Raw genomic sequence first — 25,668 nt, 5'->3', positions numbered from 1 at the left:
TATGGAAAATGTTTTTCGAGTTAGTTTTATCCTAAAAAAATAGACGGTAGTGAACACAACACACATTCACGTTAAAAGATTGGCCTTTAAAACCTACTCTTATGAATAGTCAGGTTCACTATGTTTTTTCGTTCAAAATTTTGGTAGATTAGCAAAACTATACATTTTTGGAATATTCAGGGCATGAGGAATCCAAAAATTAATGTTTACATTTGCGTAGACACCTTTGCGAAAATGACACTCAGGACAGTGATGAAGATCTGTAAAAGCATATTCCTGAACGGTATAGACCTCGTAGATCCTGTGTATAGGACTTATAGTTCAATCTGATACTACCTATAACTTCCTATAACAACCTATAACTTCAAAGGACTTGCAATATCATGTATTATGTAATACAGTTATATCACAAATATAAAGACAATGGTTTTCAATTACCTTTGTTTGTTGCTTTTCTATAATCCTGAGCACTATTTTGAGGCCTTTATTGGATTCCTTGACCCAGAAAACATAGGATTAGCATATTTAATTAAGTCTCTAGGTTGACTAGAAGCCGAGATCGCGCAAAATGTGTATTTTATGGCGGCCATTTTCAAAATCCAAAATGGCGGCCATGCAGGTGTCTGTGCAAATGCCAACATTGATTTTCAGATTCTCCATGCTCTGAAGATTCCAAAAATGTACAGGTTTGGTAATCCCAAAATTTTGAAAGAAATTATATTTGTTAACATAGTGAACCTGACTAGAAGGGGAACAGACATCTGTACAAAGACACAAACTGAAATTGTGTTTCATATGGTAGATTACATACCAATAACGATGTTGGTACTTTCAAATAGTGAGAGGAAGGGAAAACCATAATACTCCAAAGCACATGGAAATAAAAGAAAAAGCAGATGCAGGAAAAGACACCGTTGCCCATCGAGCATATGCCACGTCTCCAACCGAACTAACAAACTCACAAAGCAGGTTGATATGGTTTATCTTTTAGATATAGGGGTGGGGATGTCTGGATAAAGGCAACTGAAAGAATTGTATTAAATTTTAATTGCCTTTAAGCAATTGTGGAAAAATTTTGTGTGAAATTCTGTGAAATTTTTCACACAATTGTGTGAAACATTTGAAAATGCTCAGTGTGTTTATCGCCGCTATAAGGGTCACCACAAAGATTCTGTCACCCTGCTTGTAAACCTTAAATAACTACAACAGCACTCGGTAGAGCGCATACCTCCACCAGGCAAAACAATTTACGTTTTGTCTTTCACCGATAGGCTGGATCTGGGTCCAGACATGAACCAAAATCGAATCGGCTTGTTCTTATCACCTAACCAACTGATCTGCCTTGTTTCGTCCGAATCCGCCCATAACTTTTTAAGATATCGTGCTATATATCGTTTTTGGCCTTATCTCTCAATGGTGAAGAACGACTTAAAATATTCTAGTATCCGGATCCGGATATCTATCTATAATTCCAGTAATCTCTCTGTGTGTGTGTGTGTGTATGCGACCGCTGTTTCTCGACAACTACCGGTCCGATATACTTGAAACTTGCCAGGTATATTGCTGGGGACCCGAGGATGTGCCTTTTCAAGGTTTCATATTAATCGGACAAGTAGTTACCGAGCTATGTCCAAAAAACGATTCAACCAATCAGAGAGCAGCGAGCTATCACGTGTGCCGAACGTGCCGAACAGACTCTGCCTCGGACGGCACATTTGAGAGCGTATTCATTTATTTCACGTTGGGAAACTATGTTGGCGTTCAACTATGTTTTAAAACTAATTAAAACTAATTTGCGATTCTTTCGCTTTCCTTCGCGTTTGTGCACGCTATGGCGATTTCTTTACCAAACTCCGCAAGCCGTTCGCTTTGGACCAAACCATTTCATGTAAATAGAGGGGGGGGATTGTCACCGTACTCGCAAGCCGTTCGCTTTGGACCAAACCATTTCATGTAAATAGAGGGGGGGGATTGTCACCGTACTCGCAAGCCGTTCGCTTTGGACCAAACCATTTCATGTAAATAGAGGGGGGGGGGGATATAATTTTAGATATATATATAGTACGGGCATGCCCTAGTTCACCAAAATCTAATAATTTCGTTCTTGTCACACACCAAACCTGTCCACCAAATTTTGGCCAAATTCGTCCACAACTTTTTGAGATATCCTGATCACAGACAGACAGACAGACAGACAGACAGGTGAAAACATAACATCCGCCCACCTAAGGTTGCAGAGGTAAAAAGTGGAGATGATCCGAAGATTACATATATACTGTCATCATTTATCGATAAGTCTGCTAAATACAGTATTGAGTTTTTCATTTACTATGAGTGTTTTTGTTTCAATAATTGAAATGGTTGCATACAAAAACAAGGACCTGGCAATGACAGAAAGGATCAGGAAACAAGACATCCGAACTGTTGTTAAATTAATGCTGATGCAGAAGAAAAATGCACATGAAACCTGCCATTAAATTTTTACAATTCTTCCGAGGCACATCCCAAAATTAAAAATTCTTGCTATTATTTTGTATGTAGCATGTGGCTGCTGGTGACATCATTGCTGGGAATACGGCTGTGCCACTGATGCAGTGTCCCCCCCGCCCCCACCTCCCCCTGTTTCCAGTAAGCTGGTACTCATTTTGCCGACCTCGAAAGGACGACAGACTGAAATCTACCCACCTGGTGTTATTTAACGGCACGACAGGAGCTCAAACTCAAGATGCTAAGATCTAAGCCGGCTGGCTACCTAAAGCGTTAAGCCAACACCAGGCGTAAAATGAAAAATTAGCTTAGGCGAATACATTTTGCATCTGCCGAAGAGACCGACACATCCCACTGCATTATGGGCACTTCAGAAGGAAAGCATCTGTGCCAGGATCAAAAAGTTGGTTGACCGATGCATGAAGTGCACCGAATAATGACCGCTGCATGAATAATGGGACATAAATAAATAAAGTTTGTCAACGGCACAACATAACTGGAGTGGGTGGGATGACAGAACCTTTGGAATGACCTCAGTATACTTCAGAGAGAAATATTATATCCGTTTGCAACATACCCATCGGTGGCAGTTTGTAATGCCTAAAGGCCAGAGCTCGCTCTTATAATTGTGAGCTCAGATTTCCGATCAGGTCAAACAGATACCCATTCTCTTAACCTCCCAAATGGATTAAATTGAGAGTGTAATTGCATCATGGAAGTAAAGAGTACCACGACCTTGATTATCGACAGTTTACATTTTCATAGGTAAAATAAATTAAAACTAAGGAAAGGTATCAGGCCTGATGTGAATATGTTGGCAGCGGGAGGGCACAAAGAGGGCAGACAAGGAAAAGCCAGGCGAGGAAGAGATGATCGTTATGAGCCAACAACTTGCAGAACTTCTGTGGCAAATTATGAGCCATTAGCACAGAGGTAGACCTCTAAGGGCATCAGTAGCACACAAATAGGTACAGAGGGTTCAGGTGGGAGAGCCCTGAGGACGTTCAAGGCACACAAAGTGCTGCAGTGGTAGCACAGTTTAATAGCTACAGGCAGGAGAGCCCTGGGGGTGTCGGCAGCATGAAAGATGGCATAATAGAAATGCTGACTCGAGAAGAGAGACCAAAACACTGCCATAGAAACACCAACACCACTTTCTTCAAGCCCCATGCAGGACTGAGTGTGCTTTGCTTTACTCTGTGACTGTTAGGTTATCCAATTCCAGAAGCTGAACATTACTCATATCCCCTCTAATTATATGTCTCAAATCTAAAGTCTCCAACAATAACTAAATTATCTGACAGAATATGCATTAGGCAGGACTAAAATAACTGAGTTCATACCAGGATTCTCCCGACTCTTCTTCTTTGCTTCTATTGTACTGTCATATGGTTCTCTTCCCACTGAAATCTCAACTCGATTGCTGTATTGACGTGTTCTCTTAATTTGCTCTCCCCATGCTCCATCCTAAATTTTCATTCAAACAAACCCACCAAACAGTGGGTTGTTTCAAGCAATGGCTGGTGCATGTGAGACAGGCCGGCAGTGAGTGCAGGTGGTGAGGAAAAGTATAGAATTAAATGAATAATGGACTAAAAAATAAAACCACCTGTTGGCCATATAAAAGTGCCACCACTAGCCCAATAATGTAAAACTTTCACTCTTAATGGAATTAACACAACAAAAGTAATGTTAACTACTCCATTTAGCAAACTATACGTTTGAAAATTACCATTTTGGGAACAATATACTGCATGTGAAATGGTATTAGAAAGAGAACAAACGAATGCACCAGCCATAAAACCTTCCATTCTGAACATTTTTAGCCGCGTCGCAGACGCTGCTCATAGAGTGCCCTCTGCTGTTGTTGTTGTTCTTCTTCTTCTTCTTCTTGTTCTTGCAGAGAAGACAAAACCTCAAAGCTCCACCCATTCTGGGAACCATAGCTCCACCCATTGTGGGAGAGGCTTCATATAAACAAATATCCACCATTTTATTAACCGGCATAGCTTTGAGGCCTGTTTTGTAGGCCCGTGGTGTCTTGCTCTCTCACACAGTTTTCTTTCAAATCAAATTCGATATATCATTTCATTTTTCACAGTCGCTAACATAGTTTTAGACTCGGTTGAAAAAAAACGTGAAGAAAATCCGATGAAAGTTGCCCTTTATAGAACAAAATGAATTCTCAAAGGCCTGTAACTTCAAGTCCATTGAGATTTTTTTTTTTTATCGCGGCATGGTCAGTCATACACCGCCCGAAATAACAGACGGGAAAATGCCGAGATATATATATTTTGTTTAAATCGTGGCATGGTCAGTCATACACCGCCCGAAATAACAGACGGGAAAATGCCGAGATATATAAAAAATTCGTCCATTTGATGACAATCGTCACGATGAAATATTTAATTTATATGTCGTCACAATAATGTGGAAAGAGGAGCATAGCTTCGTTCACGTGTCGCCACACACGAGAAATTGCCGAGATATATATTTTTTAAATCGCGGCATGGTCAGTCATACACCGCCTGAAATAACAGACGGGAAAATGCCGAGATATATTAAAAATTCGTCGCCACACACGGGAAATTGCCGAGATATATTTTCACTTTGCACAAAAATAACATCAAGTAATCGAATCAATAGGAATGTCCTGTGCCTATAACATCGACGTTATAGGCACAGCTGCATCTAGGCATTGTGTAACATCGACGCGGCTTTTGTTTTAATTAAAACTTTTTGTCCTTGTTTTTTTTAATGTCGTCTGTCATTATTTTTTTTGTACAGTATTCTATGGCTCAAGATGCTTGTGCAAAAATGACATCAAAAACCCACAAGGAAATAACAAGAATGACCGCACTGTGGTCACAACCTGCGACAAAATCCGGTAACGGGCCAATTGGGAAAATGTGCATTTAATGCACTCTTAATGGATTAATTTCACACTTCTCATCCATAACAGACAACCTCCACCATGGTAACCTTGATGAGCTGATTTGTCACATAGTCAAGGATTGTTTAACCCCAAAATGGGGCCGTTCAAAAATTTTGTAACGCTATTTTTTAGGGAGGCGCGTAATATTTTTTATCCGACATTGACGGGCTTTTTTATATTCGAAAAAGATAGTGGGTAAATCAACGAGGTATATGGGATTTGAAACTGGGATGCCAGCCAAGTGCTCAGCTAGGAATATTAAACAGGCCAACTTGAACACATATATTGACTGGATTATTCTCATCATCATCTGTTTGCATTTGACACTTGGGGTTGATGTTGGTGGGAGTGATGTGGGGGCATCAGGTAGTTCATCAATAATATGAAGGGTAATGGAGATAGAAAGCCATTCTTGTCCCGAGCAAGGGTTCAGTCTTGAGATGGAGAGCCCTTTTGCAAGTCAAAGGTACAAAGAGAATTTGTTACACAAATCTTTATTTTCACTGAAGACTTGCAAAAGGAATATCCATCATAAGAATCAGGTAAACAGATTGAAGGACTGAACAAAAAATAACAATTATATATGAGCAAATCAACTGCATCCAGTTCACTTACCAAGGATTCCTGGTCACTGCTGTCAGGGTTACGAGGACTGGGCCTTGCATACCCGCCTTGCTTGGTTTCAGCGGGGTTCTGGACCATTTGGGGGGCGCTCCTGTTGCTGTTATTCTGCCCGAACACTTTTTTGGGGGAAAAGAACATGCTGTAAGACTGTGGGTAAATGGATCTAATTTGTGAAAATGTTTGTTGAAATGGTTGAGCTCCATAACATATGCAGCCATTGTGTATTCTTGTTTTCATTAAAGCGATATATTTAAGCAGTCAGATATAAATGAAACTACAACGAAGTCGATGGTACACTATCACAAATCCCCAAGCTTCCCACCTAAAGCAAATTTGAATAATGGCAAAACGTTTCACCAGAAATGACCCAATACCAAATTTTGAGTTAATTTTTCTCCCGTTTTTACCCATGACCCAAAGTCACCACCCTCTGGGGCATCAACCGGGAGTAAAATCCAAAACATCATTACATATTTTGTGCATCTCTCAATGTTGATTGCATATACAAATTTTCTTTTTAAATGTTTAAAATGCCCCTGTCTGTTTTTTTAAATGGTTAAAAATGTACCTGTATGTTGAAAAATAAAAAAGGTTAAAAATGCTGCTGTATGTTTTTTTTTAATGGTTAAAAGTCCCCTGTATGTTTAAAAATAAAAAGGTTTAAAATGTACAGGGGGGGGGGGAGTATGTTTAAAAAGAAACAACATGATTAAAAATGTCCCTGTATGTTTAAAACAAAAATGGTTTAAAATGTCCCTGTATGTTTTTTTAAAAAGGTTTAAAACACCCCTGTATGTTAAAAAAATTTAAAAAATGGTTTAAAACATCCCTGTATGTTTAAAAATTAAAAATGGTTAAAATGTCCCTGTATGTTTATAATTTTTAAATGGTTAAAATGCCCCTGTATGTTTAAAAAGAAACAAAATGATTAAAAATGCCCCTGTATGTTTAAAAATAAATGGCTAAAAATGTCCCTGTATGTTTAAAAATAAAAAAGTTTAAAATGTCCCTGTATGTTTAAAAATAACAAATGGTTAAAATGCCCCTTTATGTTTAAAATTTTCATATGGTTAAAAATGCCCCTGTATGTTTAAAAATGGTTTAAAATGTCCCTGTATGTTCAAAAATTTAAAAAAGTTTAAAATGCCCCTGTACGTTTAAAAATAAAAACATGGTTTTAAATGTCCCTGTATGTTTTAAAAATTTAAATGGTTAAAATGTCCCTATATGTTAAAAAATTAAAAATGGTTAAAAATGCCCCTGTATGTTCAAAAAAAAATGTATAAAAGTTCCCTGTATGTTTAAAAATAAAAAAGGTAAAAAATGCACAAGGGGGTATGTTTAAAAATAAACGGTGATTTAAAATGTCCCTGTATGTTTAAAAATAAAGGTTAAAATGCCCCTGTATGTTTAAAAATAAACAAAATGATTAAAAAGGCCCCTGTATGTTTAAAAATAAATGGCGAAAAATGCCCCGGTATGTTTAAAAATAAAAAATTGTTAAAATGGCCCTTTATGTGTAAAAATTTAAAAAATGTCCCTGTGCGTTAAAAAATTTTTTTAATGTTTAAAAATAAAGTTGGGTGAATTTCTGCGCAACCGTTTAGAAGATAGCATGACGGACAGACAGACACGCACCAATTACAATATACCCCGTTTTTTTCAAAAAGCGTGGAGATAACAATAGATTATAATTATGACAAGTAGAACACAATAATTGTGTCTAACACTGCAGCAGAGAAGTTTAAACTGCTTCCTCAATCGCCATGAGTGACAACTTGACCAAACTTTTTAAAAGCTATCGTATTTTTACACTAATTATACGTTCAGCTGGAATTTGTACGTTTAGCTTTAATAGCACTATTTTACATTCGTTTGTGAAAACGTAACTGTTGCGTGAGGACAACGTGATGAAAATCATGAGCAAAAGCATCGAGACATTCTCAACTTGAAAGTGGAGTATCATTTGCTAGGAAGCAATTCGTTTTGGCTGTGATGAAAACGCCGAGGCCAGGTCTGAATAAAGTGCATTACCCAAGCTAAACGTCCTGCCCCAGTGGATAAGTGCAGACATTAAGTGCAAGCTGTATAAAGGAACTCAAAGTAAGCTTTATGCTAGCAAGGTCCATACTGAGCGACTTGAAACAAGGGCGCAGAGTGAATGCATCCTCCCTTCTCATTTACTCAATTCCATATCTCCTTCTTGATAACCTCCACACTTACAACTTACCTATTGCAGTGGAATTTTTCTTCTTCTCTTTATGAATGGAAGACTCATCCTCAGATATGCTGGCACTACTTCCCTTGCTTTCCTCCAGGCTAATTTCACCCTGAAATCGGAGGTCAAACAAGTAGAGCAATGAGTTTCATATGATACCTTCACCTCAGCAATGCAAGACTTACTGAGCTCAGATGTCATTATTTTTGTTTCACACTTTTAATAGAATAGTTTTCACTTTGTCCTCTGGTTTTAGTCATCTTTTCAATTCTGATTGTGGTCGAGAATGTGCGGGTAATTAGGTACAATTTTGAAAGTAATTTTCAAGTACTTAAGATGACAAAAGATAAAAGGTAACATCTTCAATAGGGCCTGTTTGTTGTTGAACAAGGACCATATTCACATGAAATGTTGCTGGACCACAGTCCCCTTCAAGACACAATTGACTAGCAACATAATCCAAATGTTGATTGTACGAGTTATAAATAATTAATTTAACAAACATTGATAAACCACCCTAAGTTCAGCATCAAGAAAGGCGAGATAAAAACTTGTTTTTTTGTTTTTATACACATTTCTGCCGAACAGGACAGTTAGTGAGGACTTCAAGAAAACATTATAAAATACATCAATCATTTACAGGTGAGTGAAACAGCAATGTGAATGTCACAGCAACGATGCAATGGCAGTCAACAGGCCTATTATGCTCCATGCATTGTGATAGCGTACACGGATGAGAGAAAACAGATGGGTTGTATGTTTGGCTCTTATGGGGCCTGGTCAGTATTGAAAATTGTCCAATGTTGGCAATTCCCAGAAATATAAAACAAATGTGCTTGACAAAATGAGAGCACCAAAAACATTACGACATCATTATTGCACTTCGATGATCCCTTCATTCAATGGGAAATTAGTGAATTATGATCATTTAATTACAAGACATTGAAATTTTGCTTTGCAAATACTTTTTAAAATTAAATAATTATGTATTATTAAATTTATATAATAATGTCATCTTTTTCTTGGCCAATGTGTGCATTAATAAATCAACTGAAGCACCATTTTTTGTGCTGGCAACGAGTCAACAAAGGAATGGCATTCAAAAGGACAATATCAAGGGCTCACACCTCATAAATATACACAAAGATGTCTACTCCAGAAAAATACCAAGTGGGTAGAAATAGCCTGCCCTTCCACCCCATGTCCCCTTGTTATAATAGTGAGTTATGAGATGTAAAGCATGCAATGAAAACACCAAAACAAACTTCTATTCAACCCTTCCCTCTGCCCAACGCATGCAGTTCAGATTTACCTTCATTTTCTCAATCATTTTGCCTTTCTGAGGCAGGAAGAGGTATGGGGGTATGAGGTTATCACCAGTCAGTCGGTCATACGTCAAAAAAACACGGCATATAGTGCATGAGCGCACATGTTTCCATCTTGTTCCTACGAATCCTTGATGTGTAAAGGCTGTGGGAACTATTACTTCCCAATACATGGATTTCCAAGTTGCAGTACCTTTGAGAAATGTCTCTTTACAAAGCCTGGGTTGTTGTTAACTTATATGCAATGGTTCTGTCCAAGTAATGGTGACAGTTTTATAGAAAGCAGATATGCACTGAAGACATGTAAATATGCAAATAAAATCTCACAGTACTGAGAATGATGCAAACGGTATTAATTTATACTGTTACTGTTAAATACACAATACCAAATGTGGAAAATTGAACTCGAATAACGACGCCAAAATAAATTGTCTTTTTCATATGAATGCATGTTGGACCGGGATTCAAGTACAAATTCAGCCCACTGGTTACGTCATTACTGAGGTGTGGCTGCGCTGCTGAGACAGCGTACCGATAGATTTGGGCAGGAATTTGGAATTTGCTGAGGGTATCAGTAAACAATGGCCTACTATAATTTTGAAAGGCACTGTGGGATCCTAAACTTCCACAAGCGAATGCCAGCAGACAGGGCAGCTGACTTAACGTCCCGCCTGACAGTCGGCGCACCCATTGATGCAAAGCCCTGGCTGCGAAGCACCAGGGTGACGGTTTATAAGTGAGGTCAGGAATCAAACCCAGTTGAGTACGTCACCCTTGAGCTATAATGTCAACCCACGACAAAGTAACTGGTTGAACACTCGTACATGTCTGGGAAAATTCAGCTTCCAAGATGCATTGTTGTTGCATTTTGTCTGATTACTTTTTATGTAGATCTCTTGGGTTGAGGCTAATTTAATTTCATGCTCACATACAAATCGCATCAAGGAACGGAACATCGATTTTCCACAGATTCTGCAATTCATCCACTGGCAATGGCACATTTTTCATACTTTTCCACTCTATTTGCAAATACATTACTACATGAGCTATCCCAGATTAAAAACCCATGTGCATATTTGCAAATGCATGAAAGCACATATTTGTGGATTACACTTCAGAAAGTACATCAATTGTAAATATCCACAAACAAGACATTTGACAACATCAAAAGATTAGATATTGTGAAAAGTATATTTATTTATTTAGATTTTAGGATGCATCTCCACAAAGTACAATCATTTACGTTTAATATCAAGACAATTAGGTAAAGGGCAGCCATCCCTGCTGAAGGTTACCCAGAGATACACCCAAACACTTTATTGCATGAATAGCCAATACAAGGATGAGTTAATAGTTTAAAATAGGAGAGAAAAATCAATAATAATCTTGATATGGACTGCTACAGCCTCACATGTGGCCACGTCAAATGTCTGCATTGTGGCCTATTAGGTTGAAAGTGGTTTTTGTCGCACCATTTTTATTCGATTACCCACAATCCAATTCACAAACACAAATCTGTTAGCAGGTCACTGCAGGATTATACCAAACTGCAATGCATACACTACAGCAATGAAAAAAAATTAAATAGCGACAAAATTAAGGATTTTACCTCGGCCTGGAATCCTTCCACGAGAATAGCAACGAGGAGGTTAAAGAGGATGTAATTTCCAAAAGTCATCAGGACAACAAAGTACAGAGCTGCCCAGTGGGACGTAGCGGCCATGCCATTGTACAAAACGACGTTCCAATCCTCCTGGGTCAAGATCTGAGGAAAGGAAGAAACTGATAAGGGGGTAATGGGATTATAGGCCTGACTTACATCTGTATAAAGCAAAGGTGAAACAGGCATTCAGTTTGTTGAAAGGTTTTGAAAGTAAAGAAATAATCTCTGAGTTGGCTTAGTTAAGTGCAAATGCTACACTGACATTTCATGTTTTAAATAAGCATTTACTTATCTCTGTATACATGTGAACCCTCTCCACCAGGACTGCTCGATTAAAATTAAAATAAAACAGGAGGAAAGATGTTACAAAGCAATGCTTTGGAGTACCTGGAACACAGTGACTACAGACCAAAGCAAGGTGTCGAAGTTCTTCCGATCTGGCTGTGTTCCATGATGCTCCGCAAATGAAAACTTGCATCCAAACAGGTGCATCCCAAGAATGCTGCAATCAAGGCATAAATGCTTCCCTTAAGCAGCGCTCCATGAGCAACATCTCCCCACCATACTCCCAACTCCAAAACGTTCAGCCTGACTTGGCATTCAAATGATTCTGCTGCTGGTGATTCTGTATCAAATATTATACCTAAACAAGCCACCAGGCCTCACCTGAAGATGAATATGAAGAGCAAGAGAAGCATACAGAATGTGGCCATGTTATCCATGGTTTTCATGAGGACCACAAGCTGGCGGCGCAATGCAGGCATGAAGCGTACCAACTTGAGCACACGCAGCAGGCGGAAGGTACGCAGCACTGACAATCCTCCGCCTGCCTGGCCCACGATCTCCCACACACTGCACAATAACCGGAAAGAGCTCTCCTAAGAAACTAAAAACAGCTGCGGAAGGAATAAGGCTTTCTATTTTAAAAGCAATTATCTGCAGTAGCCATGTCTCGTCCTGCCAATGCCCTGCCATCCATCCTCTTTGCCTTGCCCAATCATTCCACCACCAACCTCATAACCTAACAGTGTACAAGAATGAGATATGGGCTGTCAATGTTCAGACCCGTCAGTCCTTCCATAAATCAGTCATGAAGAAGGCCATGGAAGCCATCAGTATATGCCAAAACATCGACTGAGTCCTAGGGTCTTCTTCTCTTTCACTACAAAACATTTCCACATTTATCCAATTGCAGTTCTGTTTTTCAAATGAGGTCCAATCTTCCATGTTTTCCACTTCTTCTGCCTGAAGTGTCAAAAAACCTTTTTTATTGTTATGTCCAGCTTCCGTATACTCTCGTATAATATATTATATGTCTGCTCCAAGGTTTGTTCATTGTATCAAATTAGCCTCCAACATGAAGTGCATAAGGAATTGCGATGATTTATGGCACCAAATTCATCAGGCACTCTTAATCAAAGTGGGTCAGCGAAAGCAAAGAGAAACAGAGCTTTCATTAAATATTATGACACCAATCACTTCAAACTTGCATTACAGACCATAATAATCAAATACAAACTGTTACAGCTATAATTTACAGAGTGAAAACTTCCTCTTCACTTCAGGTCCAACTAGAATGGCATGTGGTAGAGCGCATACCTTCGCCAGGCTTTTTACCGTTTGTATCGCACTCGTAGGCCAGATCTGGACATGAACCAAAATATAATCGGTTTGTTCTTGTCACCGACACAACTCATCCACCAAGTTTTGTCATAATCCAACCAAAACTTTTTCAAATATCATGCTATATATCGTTTTTGGCCTCATCTTTCAATGGTGAAGTTTAAAAAAAATTCTCGTATCCGGATCTTCAACAAAATCAAATAATTTCACCCTTGTCACACACCTAACCTGTATACCAAATTTCGTCCGAATCCGTCCACAACTTTTTGAGATATCCTGTTCACAGAAAGACAAACAGCCAGACAGGTAAACAGACAGGGGTGAGACCATAACCTCTGTCCACCTTTGGTGGCATAGGGAATAATGGGCACGTGAGGAAACAACAGTTAAACACTTGCCAATGATGGGTGATGGTCATTGATTCACATGTATGGTTTAGCAAAACAAGAAGTCTCACCTTGTTGTGGTAGGCAAGGCCTCATGGTGGGAGCCTAATGAAGGCTAGTAGCAAAAATAGAATGAATTTTGAAACAATCGTTTGCCCTTAAGTTAATTCAATATGATTAATAAATCAAAGTGATTCACTCTGAATTCAGCTATGTGGTATGCTCATGGTACTAATGCGATGAATGAGCAAAATGAATCACACAACAGTAGAAAATTATAAATTACAAACAGCAAAATGATGGATAGGATCAAGAAACGGGTGATATAGTTGGAGAATTGCTGAGGCTTGAATTACGAGTGGCAAATTTTATCATCGTAAGTATTACCCCAAGGAACCATTTACATATTACATATGCGAAAACAGCAGCATTTTAACCCCAACCCGACTGACATGCCCCGTATATTATTACCCCTTCATTTAACTCCCTTTACCTTATCCCCTCCTTCTTTCTCCCCAGCTCCCATACTCTCCCTTTTGACCCCTAACCTCTTCATTTTCCTTCTTTTTTTAGTTTAAACCTTATCCTCCCCTTCCTTATCAAATTGTGTACGAAATGCACGCTACATGGCTAAAAGTATGTGGACACCCGAACATCACACCCGTATGTGCTCGTCGAACATGTCATTCCAAATGGGCATTAATATGGAGTCAGTCCCCCCTTTGCTGCTATAACAGCCTCCACTCTTCTGGGAAGGCTTTCCACCAGATGTTGGAACATTGTTGTGGGGATTTGCTTCCATTCAGCCACAAGAGCATTAGTTAGTGAGGTTGGGCACTGATGTTGGGTGATTAGGCCTGGCTCACAGTCGGCATTCCAATTCATCCCAAAGGTGTTCGATGGGGTTGAGGTCAGGACTTTGTGCAGGCTAGTCAAGTTCTTCCATACAGATCTTGACAAACCATTTCTGTATGGACTTCGCTTTGTGTACGGGGGCATTGTCATGCTGAAACAGGAAAGGGCCTTCCCCAAACTGTTGCCACAAAGTTGGAAGCACACAATCGTCTAGAATGTCATTGTATGCTGTAGTGTTAAGGTTTACCTTCACTGGAACTAAGGGGCCTAGCCCAGACCAGGAAAAACAGCCCCAGACCATTATTCCTCCTCCACCAAACTTTACAGTTGGCACTATGCATTCGGGCAGGTAGCGTTCTTCTGGCATCCACCAAACCCAGATTCATCCGTTGGACTCCCAGATGGTGAAGCGTGATTCATCACTCTAGAGAACGTGTTTCTACTGCTCCAGAGTCCAATGGTGGCGAGCTTTACACCACTCCAGCCGACGCTTGACATTGAGCATGGTGATCTTAGGCTTGTGTGCAGCTGCTCGGCCATGGAAGCCCATTTCAAGAGGCTCCCGACGAACAGTTGGTGTGCTGATGTTGCCTCCAGAGGCAGTTTGGAACTCGGTAGTGAGTGTTGAAACCGAGGCCAGACGATTTTTACGCGCTACGCGCTTCAGCACTCGGCAGTCCCGTTCTGTGAGCTTGTGTGGCCTACCACTTCGCGGCTGAGCTGTTGTTGCTTCTAGACGTTTCCACTTCACAATAACAGCATTTAAAGTTGACTGGGGCAGCTCTAGCAGGGCAGAAATTTGATGAACTGACTTGTTGGAAAGGTAGCATCCTGTGACGGTGCCACGTTCAAAGTCACAGAGCTCTTCAGTATGGCCCATTCTACTGCCAATGTTTGTCTATGGAGATTGCATGGCTGTGTGCTTGATTAATATATACCTGTCAGCAATGGGTGTGGCTGAAACAGCCAAATCCACTAATTAGAAGAGGTGTCTGCATACTTTTGGCCATGTAGTGTATATGCATCAAAGCTTCCAAAGTTGGTCCTTTGAAAAGAAAATATCAAGAATGATGAAATGAATGATTTCGGAAAATCCGATGAACAGAAAGTGCCATCAGCTCGTATGAAAACAAAACAATATGAAGTTATTATACCTTATGATAACAATGATGCCATCGAAGACGTTGTATGGATTACGAATATAACCACAAAGGCCATATGCAAGAATCTTGATCAACATCTCCAGGCAGAAGATGCAGGTGAACACCATATTGCTGATATCAAGGATGCTCGTGAGCTCGTCGGGCTGTGAAAACAGAGGGTAAGAGGAGTTAAAGCCAAATAGAAAGCAGCTTAACAGCGGAGGTTATTAAATGACCTATCATACAAGTTGGGGGCTAAGTTCACCTTTCTTTTAGCCTAATTGTCTGAGTGGGGACACACAGTCCACACTTCTGTCGATAGATTGATCACACTAAATACCGCGTGTCATAATAAAAAGCCATATGTTTACTCTGCAGCCTATTTGCCAATTAGTACTGCATTAAAAAATCAAATCTTTATCAAGTAAGCTGACATTATAGAAAAAAAGGAAACACCTGGGTAAATGAGGGACATCATGCAACGACTTCCACACAGGTGTGGCCCATGTGTTAATTTAGCAAATAACGTCCCAGCATGCTTAGGGGCATGTATAACAATGCTACACAGGCCTGGTTGCCTATAATTATGGCCAGCAATGGCTGCAAGAGGAGACACCCCCCCCCCCCAAACCCCCCTAGCCCCCCATCCTCCAATGCCCTCATCCACAGAACACATATGCTCGCCCAATGGTTTGATGAGCATGACACTGATGTTATCCATATGTCATGGCTTTCTCAGTCACCAGATCCGAACCCAATCGAGCATTTATGGGATAATCTGGGACAATGCCAGAGACAGCGTTTTCCAAATCCATCAAACAGTGGTGAGTTGAATGACTTTTTCGTGGAAGAATGTGCCGCATCTCTCCTGCAGAATTCCAGACGCTGGTGGAACCTATGCCACAGCGCATACAGGCCTAATGGTCGCATGTGGCAGCACAACGCCATATTAAATGACTTTACATTGGTGCTTCTATTTTTTTTTCTTCTCTAACTATAGGTTCGAACATTTTCTGTAACCAGGAACCTGTTAGAGTGAAGTTGTCCTGTTCTCATGTTTGACGTGAAAAGTGCTATAGTTGACAAAGGCATTAGACAGGAAATGTCATTCGTACATGTCCTGCCTGTGAACCAGGCAAGGCACCAGGCAAGGTAAGGAGAGGGGTGTAATTGGATGTCGGTGGTTCGTGTTTGGGCAACAGGGAAGTGAGGGAGGGGGCAGGCGAAGTTTTTCAAAGGATACAGGCGGGCATGTCGCCAGAACAAGCGCCATGGGCAACACCGAAGGCATGGGGCAGCCCTACAGCCATTCACATTGCACCAAAAATAAATTACAGTTGCCCAGACTTCCAAAGAAAAAGGCTCGAAGAGAAGAGCAGGGCCCATCCTTGTACAGCAATCTTTATCCCGTCCCATGCGGCCACACCCTGTGCCTTTGAATGTTCTTCACTTATGGTCAAGCCCCAGCTAGTGAGATTGGGCCCCTCCATGGTGACATGTCAATGGGGTGTTGCCACTATAGTGGTCCATGCTCTGCTTCGCCACGACGGGAAAAAAAATAATATATATATATATATATATATATATATATATATATATATATATATATATATATATATATATATATATATATATATATATATATATATACTGAAACGCAAAAGAAACTTACCACCTTTGAAACCTTTAAATATCAACAATACCACTGCGTGTAGTAAATGTTTGAACTTATTTGTGGACAATAGTGTCCTCACTGTCAGACAAAACGGTCACGGATGGTCACTTGAACCTTCGATGGTCACTTCATAGCACAGCTGTTGAACAGCCGTTTTGACTGTCAGTGATTAGCCAAAGGGTACGGGATGATTTTAATGAGCTGCACGTGATGTCTTGATATTGGCTTTTAAAAGGCCAGTGCAAAATGGGCATTTCAATCAACATGCCACGATTGTTAAGGGATCAACGGCAGCATGCCCTGGGCATGCTGCAAGGCGGACTGAGCTACCATGAGGTGGCACGTTGCCTTGGCTGTTCACACCAGATGATATCGGCCCTGGTGGACAGAGACACCCTCCACAACTCTGCAGATGACAGACCTCGATCAGGGAGGCCAAGAGTCACCACTGCAAGGCAGGACAGGCAGATGGTCCGAAGTCACCTGCGGGATCGATTCCGTCCAGCATCCCGCACTGCGGCAGAAACTCCGGGGAAACGGCAAAGAAACTTACCACTTGTTTGAAGGTTGTCTCTTAATTTGTTTGAAGGTTGAAGGAATATGTCTCTTAATTACGTAATGTGCGAACATCAGTTGCACCCTGACTCCGTCTTTTAATTACATACTATTGGAACGTACCTTTAAAACATTTCAACAAGTTAGACTGCTGATACCCCTTAGACCTTTGAAACCCTTTAGACATTTACATCCTTCAGACTGCTTCGAGTCCTCTATACCTTTAGACCCCTTGAGACCCTATAGACTCCTAAGACCCATAAGATCCTGGTAGACCATTCAGAACACTTAGCCACTTACGGCCCCTAAGACAGTGTAGACCCTATAGACACTGTTAGAACCCTTAGACCACTAAGACCCTTTATAACCCTTAGACCTTGCAGATGCTATAGACACCGTTAGAACCCTATACACGCCGTTACATCCTTTAGAACCCTTAGACCGTTAAGACCCATAAGACCCCTTCGAACCATAGGACCATTTGGAACCCTAAGACCCCTATGGACCCTGTAGAACCCACTAGAATCCTTAGACACCTAAAAGCCTATAAACCCATAAGACCCCCAATAACCTACAGACCCCATTAGACCCTTTAAAACCCTAAGATGCATAAAACCCCTTCAGACCCTAGAGAACCCTTAGACCCCTAAGATCCATTGGCCACTTAGACCCCTTTTATTTTTAAGACTCTTTCAACACTTTAGACACCTTTACACCAAGCCTGGTGTTGGCTTAGCGGTTAGGGTGCTGGCTTGGGATCCTAGGATCTTGAGTTAGAATCCCGGTCGATCGTTGAATTAATGCCAGGGGGGTTGACTCAGCCTGTCATCCCTCTGAGGTAGGCAAATTGAGCATCAGCTTGCTGGGATGAATGTGCCGGTGTGTGCCCCGGTTTAGAATAGGTACACCGGTTTAGAATAGGTACACCGTATCACTGCTTGTAATGTAAGAGGCGACTAAAAGGGTTGGCGTCAGGAAAGGCATCCGGCCATAAAAAAAAAAAACATTGCCTCAAAAAGGGAACCATGATGATTGTCCTGGGGCCCTTAAGGCTAACCCCCGCTCTAGCAGGGAAAATGGCCTTAAAAAGGGGGAAAAAAATTTGTGGACACCTTTACACTCCATCACCCTTTATACCCAAGACCCCTATAACTTTTAGGCCCCACAGACCCTGACACCCCTTCGACCTTAACACCCTTTACACATGTTAGACAGCTTTAGACCCCGTTAGACTGCTTGGACCCTTGACCATTTAAAGCTTTAGACCACTTAGACCCTTTTAGACACTTTAGCTCCATTTAGACACTTTAGCTCCCTTTAGACATCTTTAGACCCCTTAGACATTTACATCCTTTAGATATTAGACACTTTAGACCAAGCTTGCTTGCTTACTTGATGAAAATGTGATCAAACCTCTCCTCGGCAAGAGGAAATTAGGCAGAAGCAAATCTATCAAGTACGTAATTATAGTACAATGTGACGTTAAAATTACCACCGACATATGATACAATCTTTGCTTTCAGCAAAGACGTTGAACTCCACTTCGCATTCACATTATGCACCCACCTGCAGGGCAGGTAAATAACTAGTTTCACATGAACCAGAAGGCAATCACGAAGGAGTACGAAAAATAAATAATTTCAGCAATGCCAACTGAAGGAGAGTACTTACTAACAAATGGGCACAATAGTGTTTGGGACAGCAGAAGCATTTTTGCTAAATGATAAGAGCTCTGCTGTTCGTATAACAGACTGGCATAACAGGCACACTTAGAAGATCCTGTTGTGCGAGTGCACGGATTGTGGATCAATTCGTGCACAACCTTCTAAGATAGTCGAGACGAAAGAAAAATCAGGACAGAAATGGAAAATTAATGTCCAACAGTGAAGACAGCACAACACCTTGCCTTTGTCATTGTGCATCCTAAGGTAAGGGTTTTTCGTTATTACGGTCATTACAGTGACATACATTCGTAATGTTATCTCATCCATGACCAGCAGATGTCATTAAAGCAATATGAGGTCCAACCATTAGTCTTGGTTGTGATATTTGCAAAAAAGCTGGTTGAAGTTGAGAAGATTCGTATTCAAAAAGGAAAGGAGTTGCACCAACTAGCACAACTTTCCACTAAGGCAAGGCTCATAGGGCTGCAGATTATTGTCAAAAAGTGCCTTAAAAATGGCGGAGCTGGCAACTAACTTCCGACCAACTACTTTTGGTATTTTTTATAAAGTAGGGGCCTTGACAAGTTCACAAACCAAAAATACCCAGAATACCTCTGGGGGAACATGCTTAAATGACGTCATCAAAATGGCTGCCAAAATTGTAAAGTTTGGCATTGTGTACAGGTGCTGCCGTGGTACCTAACCGTTTATATAGTAGTTTTACTGTCAAGAGAAAAAACATCAGCCTTTTCCTGGGATGAACACTGTTTCATTTGTGGAGAACCAGAGAATAAAAAGAAAGGAATAAAACTTACAGCAGCGAATATGAAGCCAGCAGAAGTTCGTGAGAATGTGCTTACAACAATGGTTCTGATTACAAAAATGATTCCCAAATACTGCACCGTGCAGTTAGTATTATTCGCAGAGACATAGAAAAATTACAACCAACAACTGAATACCCCAATACCCAAGAAATTGATCTTAATGCATCAGCTGCGTTTAATTTAAATATTATTTAAATATTATTTAAATATTTAAATTGAATTATTAAATTAATTTAAATGCATTTAAATGCATTGCATGCATGCATTTAAATTAATTTATTATTTAAATATTATTTTAAATATTATTAAATATAATTAATAATATTATTTTTTAATATTATTAAATATTAATATTATTAAATAGAATATTTAAATCAGATGCTAGTATCATTTTATTACAGATCAGGACACAGGGACCCTCAATGTAAAAATAAAATACAAAAACTTAATAAAAATGGAGGCCATCTTGATGACGTCACTTGAACATGTTCCCCCAAGGGGATTCTGGGTATTTTTGGTGTGTGAAGTAGTCAGGGCCCATACCTTATAAAAAATGTCAAAATTAGCTGGTAGGAAGCTAGTTGCCACTTCACCCTCATTTTCATGCTCAATCTGCAGCCCGATCAGGTCTGACAGCAATTAAGAACATGAACTCACCTGCTCATGGTACTCAATGCCCATACTGAGAGTGTTCACCAAAATGGCCAGCATGATGCCCTGGTTGAAGTACTTGCTTTCAACTATGTTTTCCATATAGTCGGATACATCACTCAGGCAACCATAGCATCTATAACGTCTCTCATGTGCTTTCTTCTTACTCCTGCGATGGTCACGTAGCGTGTCCTCAGCAGCTGTGGAAAACCGGCCATTAGTGATTTGAAGATACCATTCAAGTCACAGGAATTGCATTTCAACATGCTAGATGTAATAATGTGGCGCACAAAAGAACTTACTGGAGGAGCAGTTTGCATGTGTGGTGATATGTTCTTCCTCTTCCCAAGGGAGTAAGCATTCTTATGATAATGAACAGGAGCAATGTTTGCAAATTTGATGTTCATAGTCTGGGATTTGGTGCTGTCTGTGGCCTTTTTGTCTTTTGACCCAGGATATGCCCCTCAATTGTCTACCTATTTATAAAGGCACTGTGAGGTCTTTAATGGCCAAAATCAAGTGCTGAAAAGAAAAGTGTACTCCAGGCTGTGAATAACCACCAGGACAACATTCTGTAGCCATCATGCAATGTTAGAAAACGAATGCCAATCAAACAACTCAGGGGTAAGTATTCTACTCCTACTACTGAGATATGGGCTCACCAGATAGCTCAGATGTAGCATAACTTACCTTTGAGTGGTATAGTCTGCAATTCCAGCCTGACTACAAAACGTCATTCTGGTGTGTCACAGACAGGGCATTGCAAGTTTGAAACAATGAGTGCACAGTCGGGCAGATGGGAATTTAGGCTGGGGACCTGGTTGCCAGCATTGACTGCTGCTAGTTGATGTTAAGGGTGCCACAGTGTCTTTCACAAGAGTATGCCATTGTGGCAGCAGCCTGGCCAAATTCCAAATTCCTGCCAGTTGTGGAGGTCATGCCAGTCCCTTATATAGGTGGAACTATCATTGTGCTAAAAGGACTGGCAACCCACTGGGATAGGACATTATATAAGATGGTTCCATGGACAATCTCTCCTGTCCGCTGCTCCACCAAATCTCCTGCCCCACGCCTCACTGGTTCTTTTGCCCCCCAACCCCAGCGGTTCTCCTGCCCCCTTCTCATTTTTTTCCCCTGACCCCCCTCTGCTCCGCCAGCTCTCCTGCCCCTACCCCCCACTTCTCAGTCCCTCCCTCCCCTCTGAGCAACTCTGGGTAACCCTGCAGTTCAGAATATAGATAAAGAATGAAACATTGTCGTACCGTGCTCATCCATCGACATATCCATGTTGTTCACTTCTTCAGCACAAAGTGGGCAGCCTTCCACCCTGCAGGAGGCCACCTCACTCCGAGTCTCTGACATAGTAAATGTCATTGCTGGACCAGTCATATCCTGTGTACCTATGGTGAAAATTGACACGAAACGTACACAGTCATATCCTGTGTAAAGCAACCGTTGGTCCGATTGCCACGAAATTTTACCATAGAAGCGCCTCCGCCTGTAGAATTTTTTTATTCGTAATTATGACGTCATAGGTCATGTGGTACAGGCGCCATCTTGGAAAAACCGAAAAATATTGCACCTCTATATCTCCAAAACCGCTGCATGGAAAAAATTGAAACATGGCTCATTGTAAAGAACTCCATATGGGGAGTAGGTGTTGTTAACGATGACGTCATTGGTACCATAATTATGACGTCATAATTCAACAGGGACAACGCTTAGTCTGATCAGTTTGAAATGTATTGAGCGTGATCTATGCAACAATAATATTAGAGAATATAAATTTATGATGTCATCGCTCACGTGGTCTGGCAGCCATATTGGATCAAAGAAAAAAAAATGTTCAAAAACAGAAGAGTTGGCTCGCAACAAGTTGACTGCGCAGGGTAAGTATTCTATGAATACCATCTAGTTTTTATTTGGATTCGATTCTGCTGAGAATTAAATCGTCCACCAGAAAGCTCGGAGGTTAGCGCTAGAAACAGCTCCATTACAATGCAAAAAATTACAATACGAATGCAACTTACTCTGTGACCGAGTGAAGCGAGCTGCCGCCACAGCTGGGTCCAGTTTCCCACGTTCCTTCAGGGAAGGATAGTCCTTTGCACAATCAGGTCCAAGAGCAGGTAGTGGGTCAGCTGAATGTATCGCTGGTGTGTAGTTGCCTGAAGGAACCGATGTTGTGAGACACAGATGAGGAGTGGCATTAACGTGGCAGCCACTGTGATAAACACTACGCATCGAGTCACACAGACCCGGTGCCGATGCAGGGAGACCAAGCTGCCTTGCTGGAGCTTGCCCACGGGTGTACGGAGCTCCCTGAGAATCCTCTCCAATCATTTGAAGAGTACTAGTACCCAGATGGTAGTGGTGGTGGTGATGGTGGTGGTGGTGAATTGGGTGATGAACGTGCGGAATTCTGCCTGAGCTGTTTACGTGCGCTCCCATATTCTCAGAACCATCGCCTCCGTCCTTGTAACTACGATAGACCCGGACAATCAGGTGGCAGCACCTCTTCCTTAGGCGGTCAATGTACTTGAAGATCTCATCATAACAGGTACCCGGTTCTGAGAAGCTTGCCAGAGTACTTTCAGTTGAACGAAAGCGAGCTCGTTGCTCCTCCATAAGCTGGTTCTCTCGCTGTTTTGTTTCCGCAAACTGACTTGCAATGACCACCAGGCAGAGATTGATCATAAAAAACGAGCCAATCTGTGGTGCCGAAAGAATAGGAATAAAAACCTACTGCCTGAAGTACATGTCCGATACATCGTTCTTATCCACCAGGGAATCATACTCATCAAATCAAGAACCAATTTACATGACGATTTCAGTAGCACACCTTGAAAGCAATTTCTCACACTATTGGATAAATTATGGAATTTCGTTTTAGAAATTATGAAGTGTGGAAAAGGTTATTCATTAAACAATATACAAACTTTAATTTCCACTTACAATTATAAGAAATATGAAGTAGATGAAATCATAGAAAGAGTGGGCATCCATGACAAAGTACATTATATCCACCCAGCCTTCAAGTGTGATAACCTGCGGAGACAGAGTTGCAGAATAAGAAAGGCATTAACAACACATACTTGATAACCCGGCGATGTTGTGACAGTAAAAGTAAAAGATAATTGCAATCCTAAGGATATGAGGAAATTCATATATAACTTGAATTAACTGTTTAATGCAGAAGACATCATGGATTATTGCCGAACACATCTCGATAATGCAGTTCAAGGCAATCTAATAGCTTTCCCCTTCAACCACCCTCCCCTCCAGGGTGTCAAGCAAGTGGTACACCACCATCTCATGTCTCAAAAAAGCAATGAAGACCGGTGGTACTTAAGGCTACCTGGAAGATTGCAACCCATGCATAGGCAATGTTATCAAAGTTGATGGTGCCTTTAAACGGGTTGCTCTCGCTGGTACGACATTCGTTGTAAAAACCACTCCACATCATGTTCAAGTCGACCGGGAGAGTGGATGTGTTGATGGCCGCGAGCTCAGAACAGTGACGCATTCCAGTGTCTCCAGAAAGAGAGCAGATAAACGGGGAATCATCATCCTCCTCCGTGTGGTAGTAGCGTGAGAGGCTGGTGTTGTGTATCCTGTAGGTGTGCAAGAAAGGAACATTGGATATACAAGTAGCACAGGGGCAAACCTGTGAGGTGGAAAGTTTGAAGAAATTGACTGCTTAGTGCTAAAAGAAAGAAAGAATATAGATGTAAAAAAAAGCCCAGACAAGTACGACAGTATTATGTTGTTATAATGTAGGGCTATACAACTTCAAATATTTGGGCTTGGGCCTCCATTACCATGTAACTCCCAATACATTGATTGACACAAAATGCTCTTCCACCGGAATATAAACTTTCTTTGTGAACTCAACTTTTCAACAGGGGTGATCAGGTTTGTTAGTCGATGTTGGTCATGTTACTGTCCTTGTTTGTCTTTTATTGGTCTCGCCCCAAAGGGGCTGCAAGACTATTGTAACGCCCGTGCTTGTCTGTCTGCGTGTCCACGTCCATATATTTTCACTTGTTTTTCTTTCTGCAACGGCTTGTCCGATCGATGCAAAACTTTAAGCATAAGAGGGATCCCCAATGGAGAATATTATTTTGCTAACTCTGACATCATAGGTCACATGGTATGGCAGCTATATTGGATTAAAGGAAAACTTTTGGACATCTATGAAACCGCTCAACGAAAAAAAAAAAATACTTGGCATATGTCATAAACTCCCCATGGGGTATATAGTGTGATAACGATAATGTCATTGGAGAAGTGATATTCTAGCCATAATTAGTTGAATTGAAATCGTTATCTGAAAAATCTGAAACTTCATATATCTGATCTATGACCCAATATGAGTGAAGAATACAATTTATGATGTCATAGATCACATGGTATATGTACTGGATAAGCAGCCATACTGGATTAAAGGAAAAATTTGGACATCATTTTCTCCGAAACAGCAAAACAAAAAAAAGTTGAAACTTGGCATACGTCATCAACTCCCATATGGGGTATATAGGGTGATAAGGTGGATGACATCATCATCAAAGTGGTATTCCAGCCATTACTGGTTAAATTGAAATCTTTATCCAAAATATCTGAAACTTCAAATATCTGATCTAGGACCTGATGTGAGGGAAGAATTAAATTTATGACGTTCATAAAGTATGCCAAGAAACTACATGACATAATAGGATGCATAGATAATATGGGTATATGAGCCATAATAGTAGCATGTTCAGTTAACAATGGTATTTTTGTTCAAAATGAATGCGCGAGGTGAGATTAGGTGCTCTACGAGTGTCGTTCTAGTTTTCCATTGCTTCTTAATTCTATGTTGATCCGTCTTCTTATGCTTCCAGATCATGATGGTATTATTAAACGTTCTATAAATTATGAAGTTCTATAAAGGCATTTGTACACCTGAGAAGCCCTACAAGAAGATAAAAATTGCACACAGAATGTATCATGAGGCTATTTTGGTTACGACCGACCATGGCAAACATTCAGAGAAATAACC

The 25,668-nt window shown here is 40.7% G+C and overlaps 1 protein-coding gene across 1 annotated transcript in view; it reads right to left on the bottom strand.

Annotated features, from left to right (window-relative positions):
* LOC137426869 (voltage-dependent T-type calcium channel subunit alpha-1G) overlaps nucleotides 1–25,668 on the bottom strand; it is a 313,379-nt gene that overhangs the window by 137,176 nt on the left and 150,535 nt on the right. Inside the window, exons 7-17 of the mRNA XM_078778945.1 lie at nucleotides 23,986–24,241; nucleotides 23,583–23,675; nucleotides 22,658–23,339; nucleotides 21,890–22,027; nucleotides 20,634–20,827; nucleotides 15,271–15,422; nucleotides 11,919–12,104; nucleotides 11,640–11,754; nucleotides 11,199–11,354; nucleotides 8,277–8,376; nucleotides 6,038–6,162 (exon numbers count right to left, since the gene is read on the bottom strand). Of these exons, the coding sequence (XP_078635071.1) occupies nucleotides 6,038–6,162; nucleotides 8,277–8,376; nucleotides 11,199–11,354; nucleotides 11,640–11,754; nucleotides 11,919–12,104; nucleotides 15,271–15,422; nucleotides 20,634–20,827; nucleotides 21,890–22,027; nucleotides 22,658–23,339; nucleotides 23,583–23,675; nucleotides 23,986–24,241 (2,197 nt within the window). The remainder of the gene's footprint in view (nucleotides 1–6,037; nucleotides 6,163–8,276; nucleotides 8,377–11,198; nucleotides 11,355–11,639; nucleotides 11,755–11,918; nucleotides 12,105–15,270; nucleotides 15,423–20,633; nucleotides 20,828–21,889; nucleotides 22,028–22,657; nucleotides 23,340–23,582; nucleotides 23,676–23,985; nucleotides 24,242–25,668) is intronic.

The sequence above is a fragment of the Myxine glutinosa genome, chromosome 5 (genome assembly GCF_964187855.1).
Source record: "Myxine glutinosa chromosome 5, kmMyxGlut1.1, whole genome shotgun sequence".
In the NCBI taxonomy this organism is placed as follows: domain Eukaryota; kingdom Metazoa; phylum Chordata; class Myxini; order Myxiniformes; family Myxinidae; genus Myxine; species Myxine glutinosa.
The sequence above is the reverse complement of the archived record's forward strand: the minus strand, read 5'-3'. Positions and strand labels throughout refer to the sequence as shown.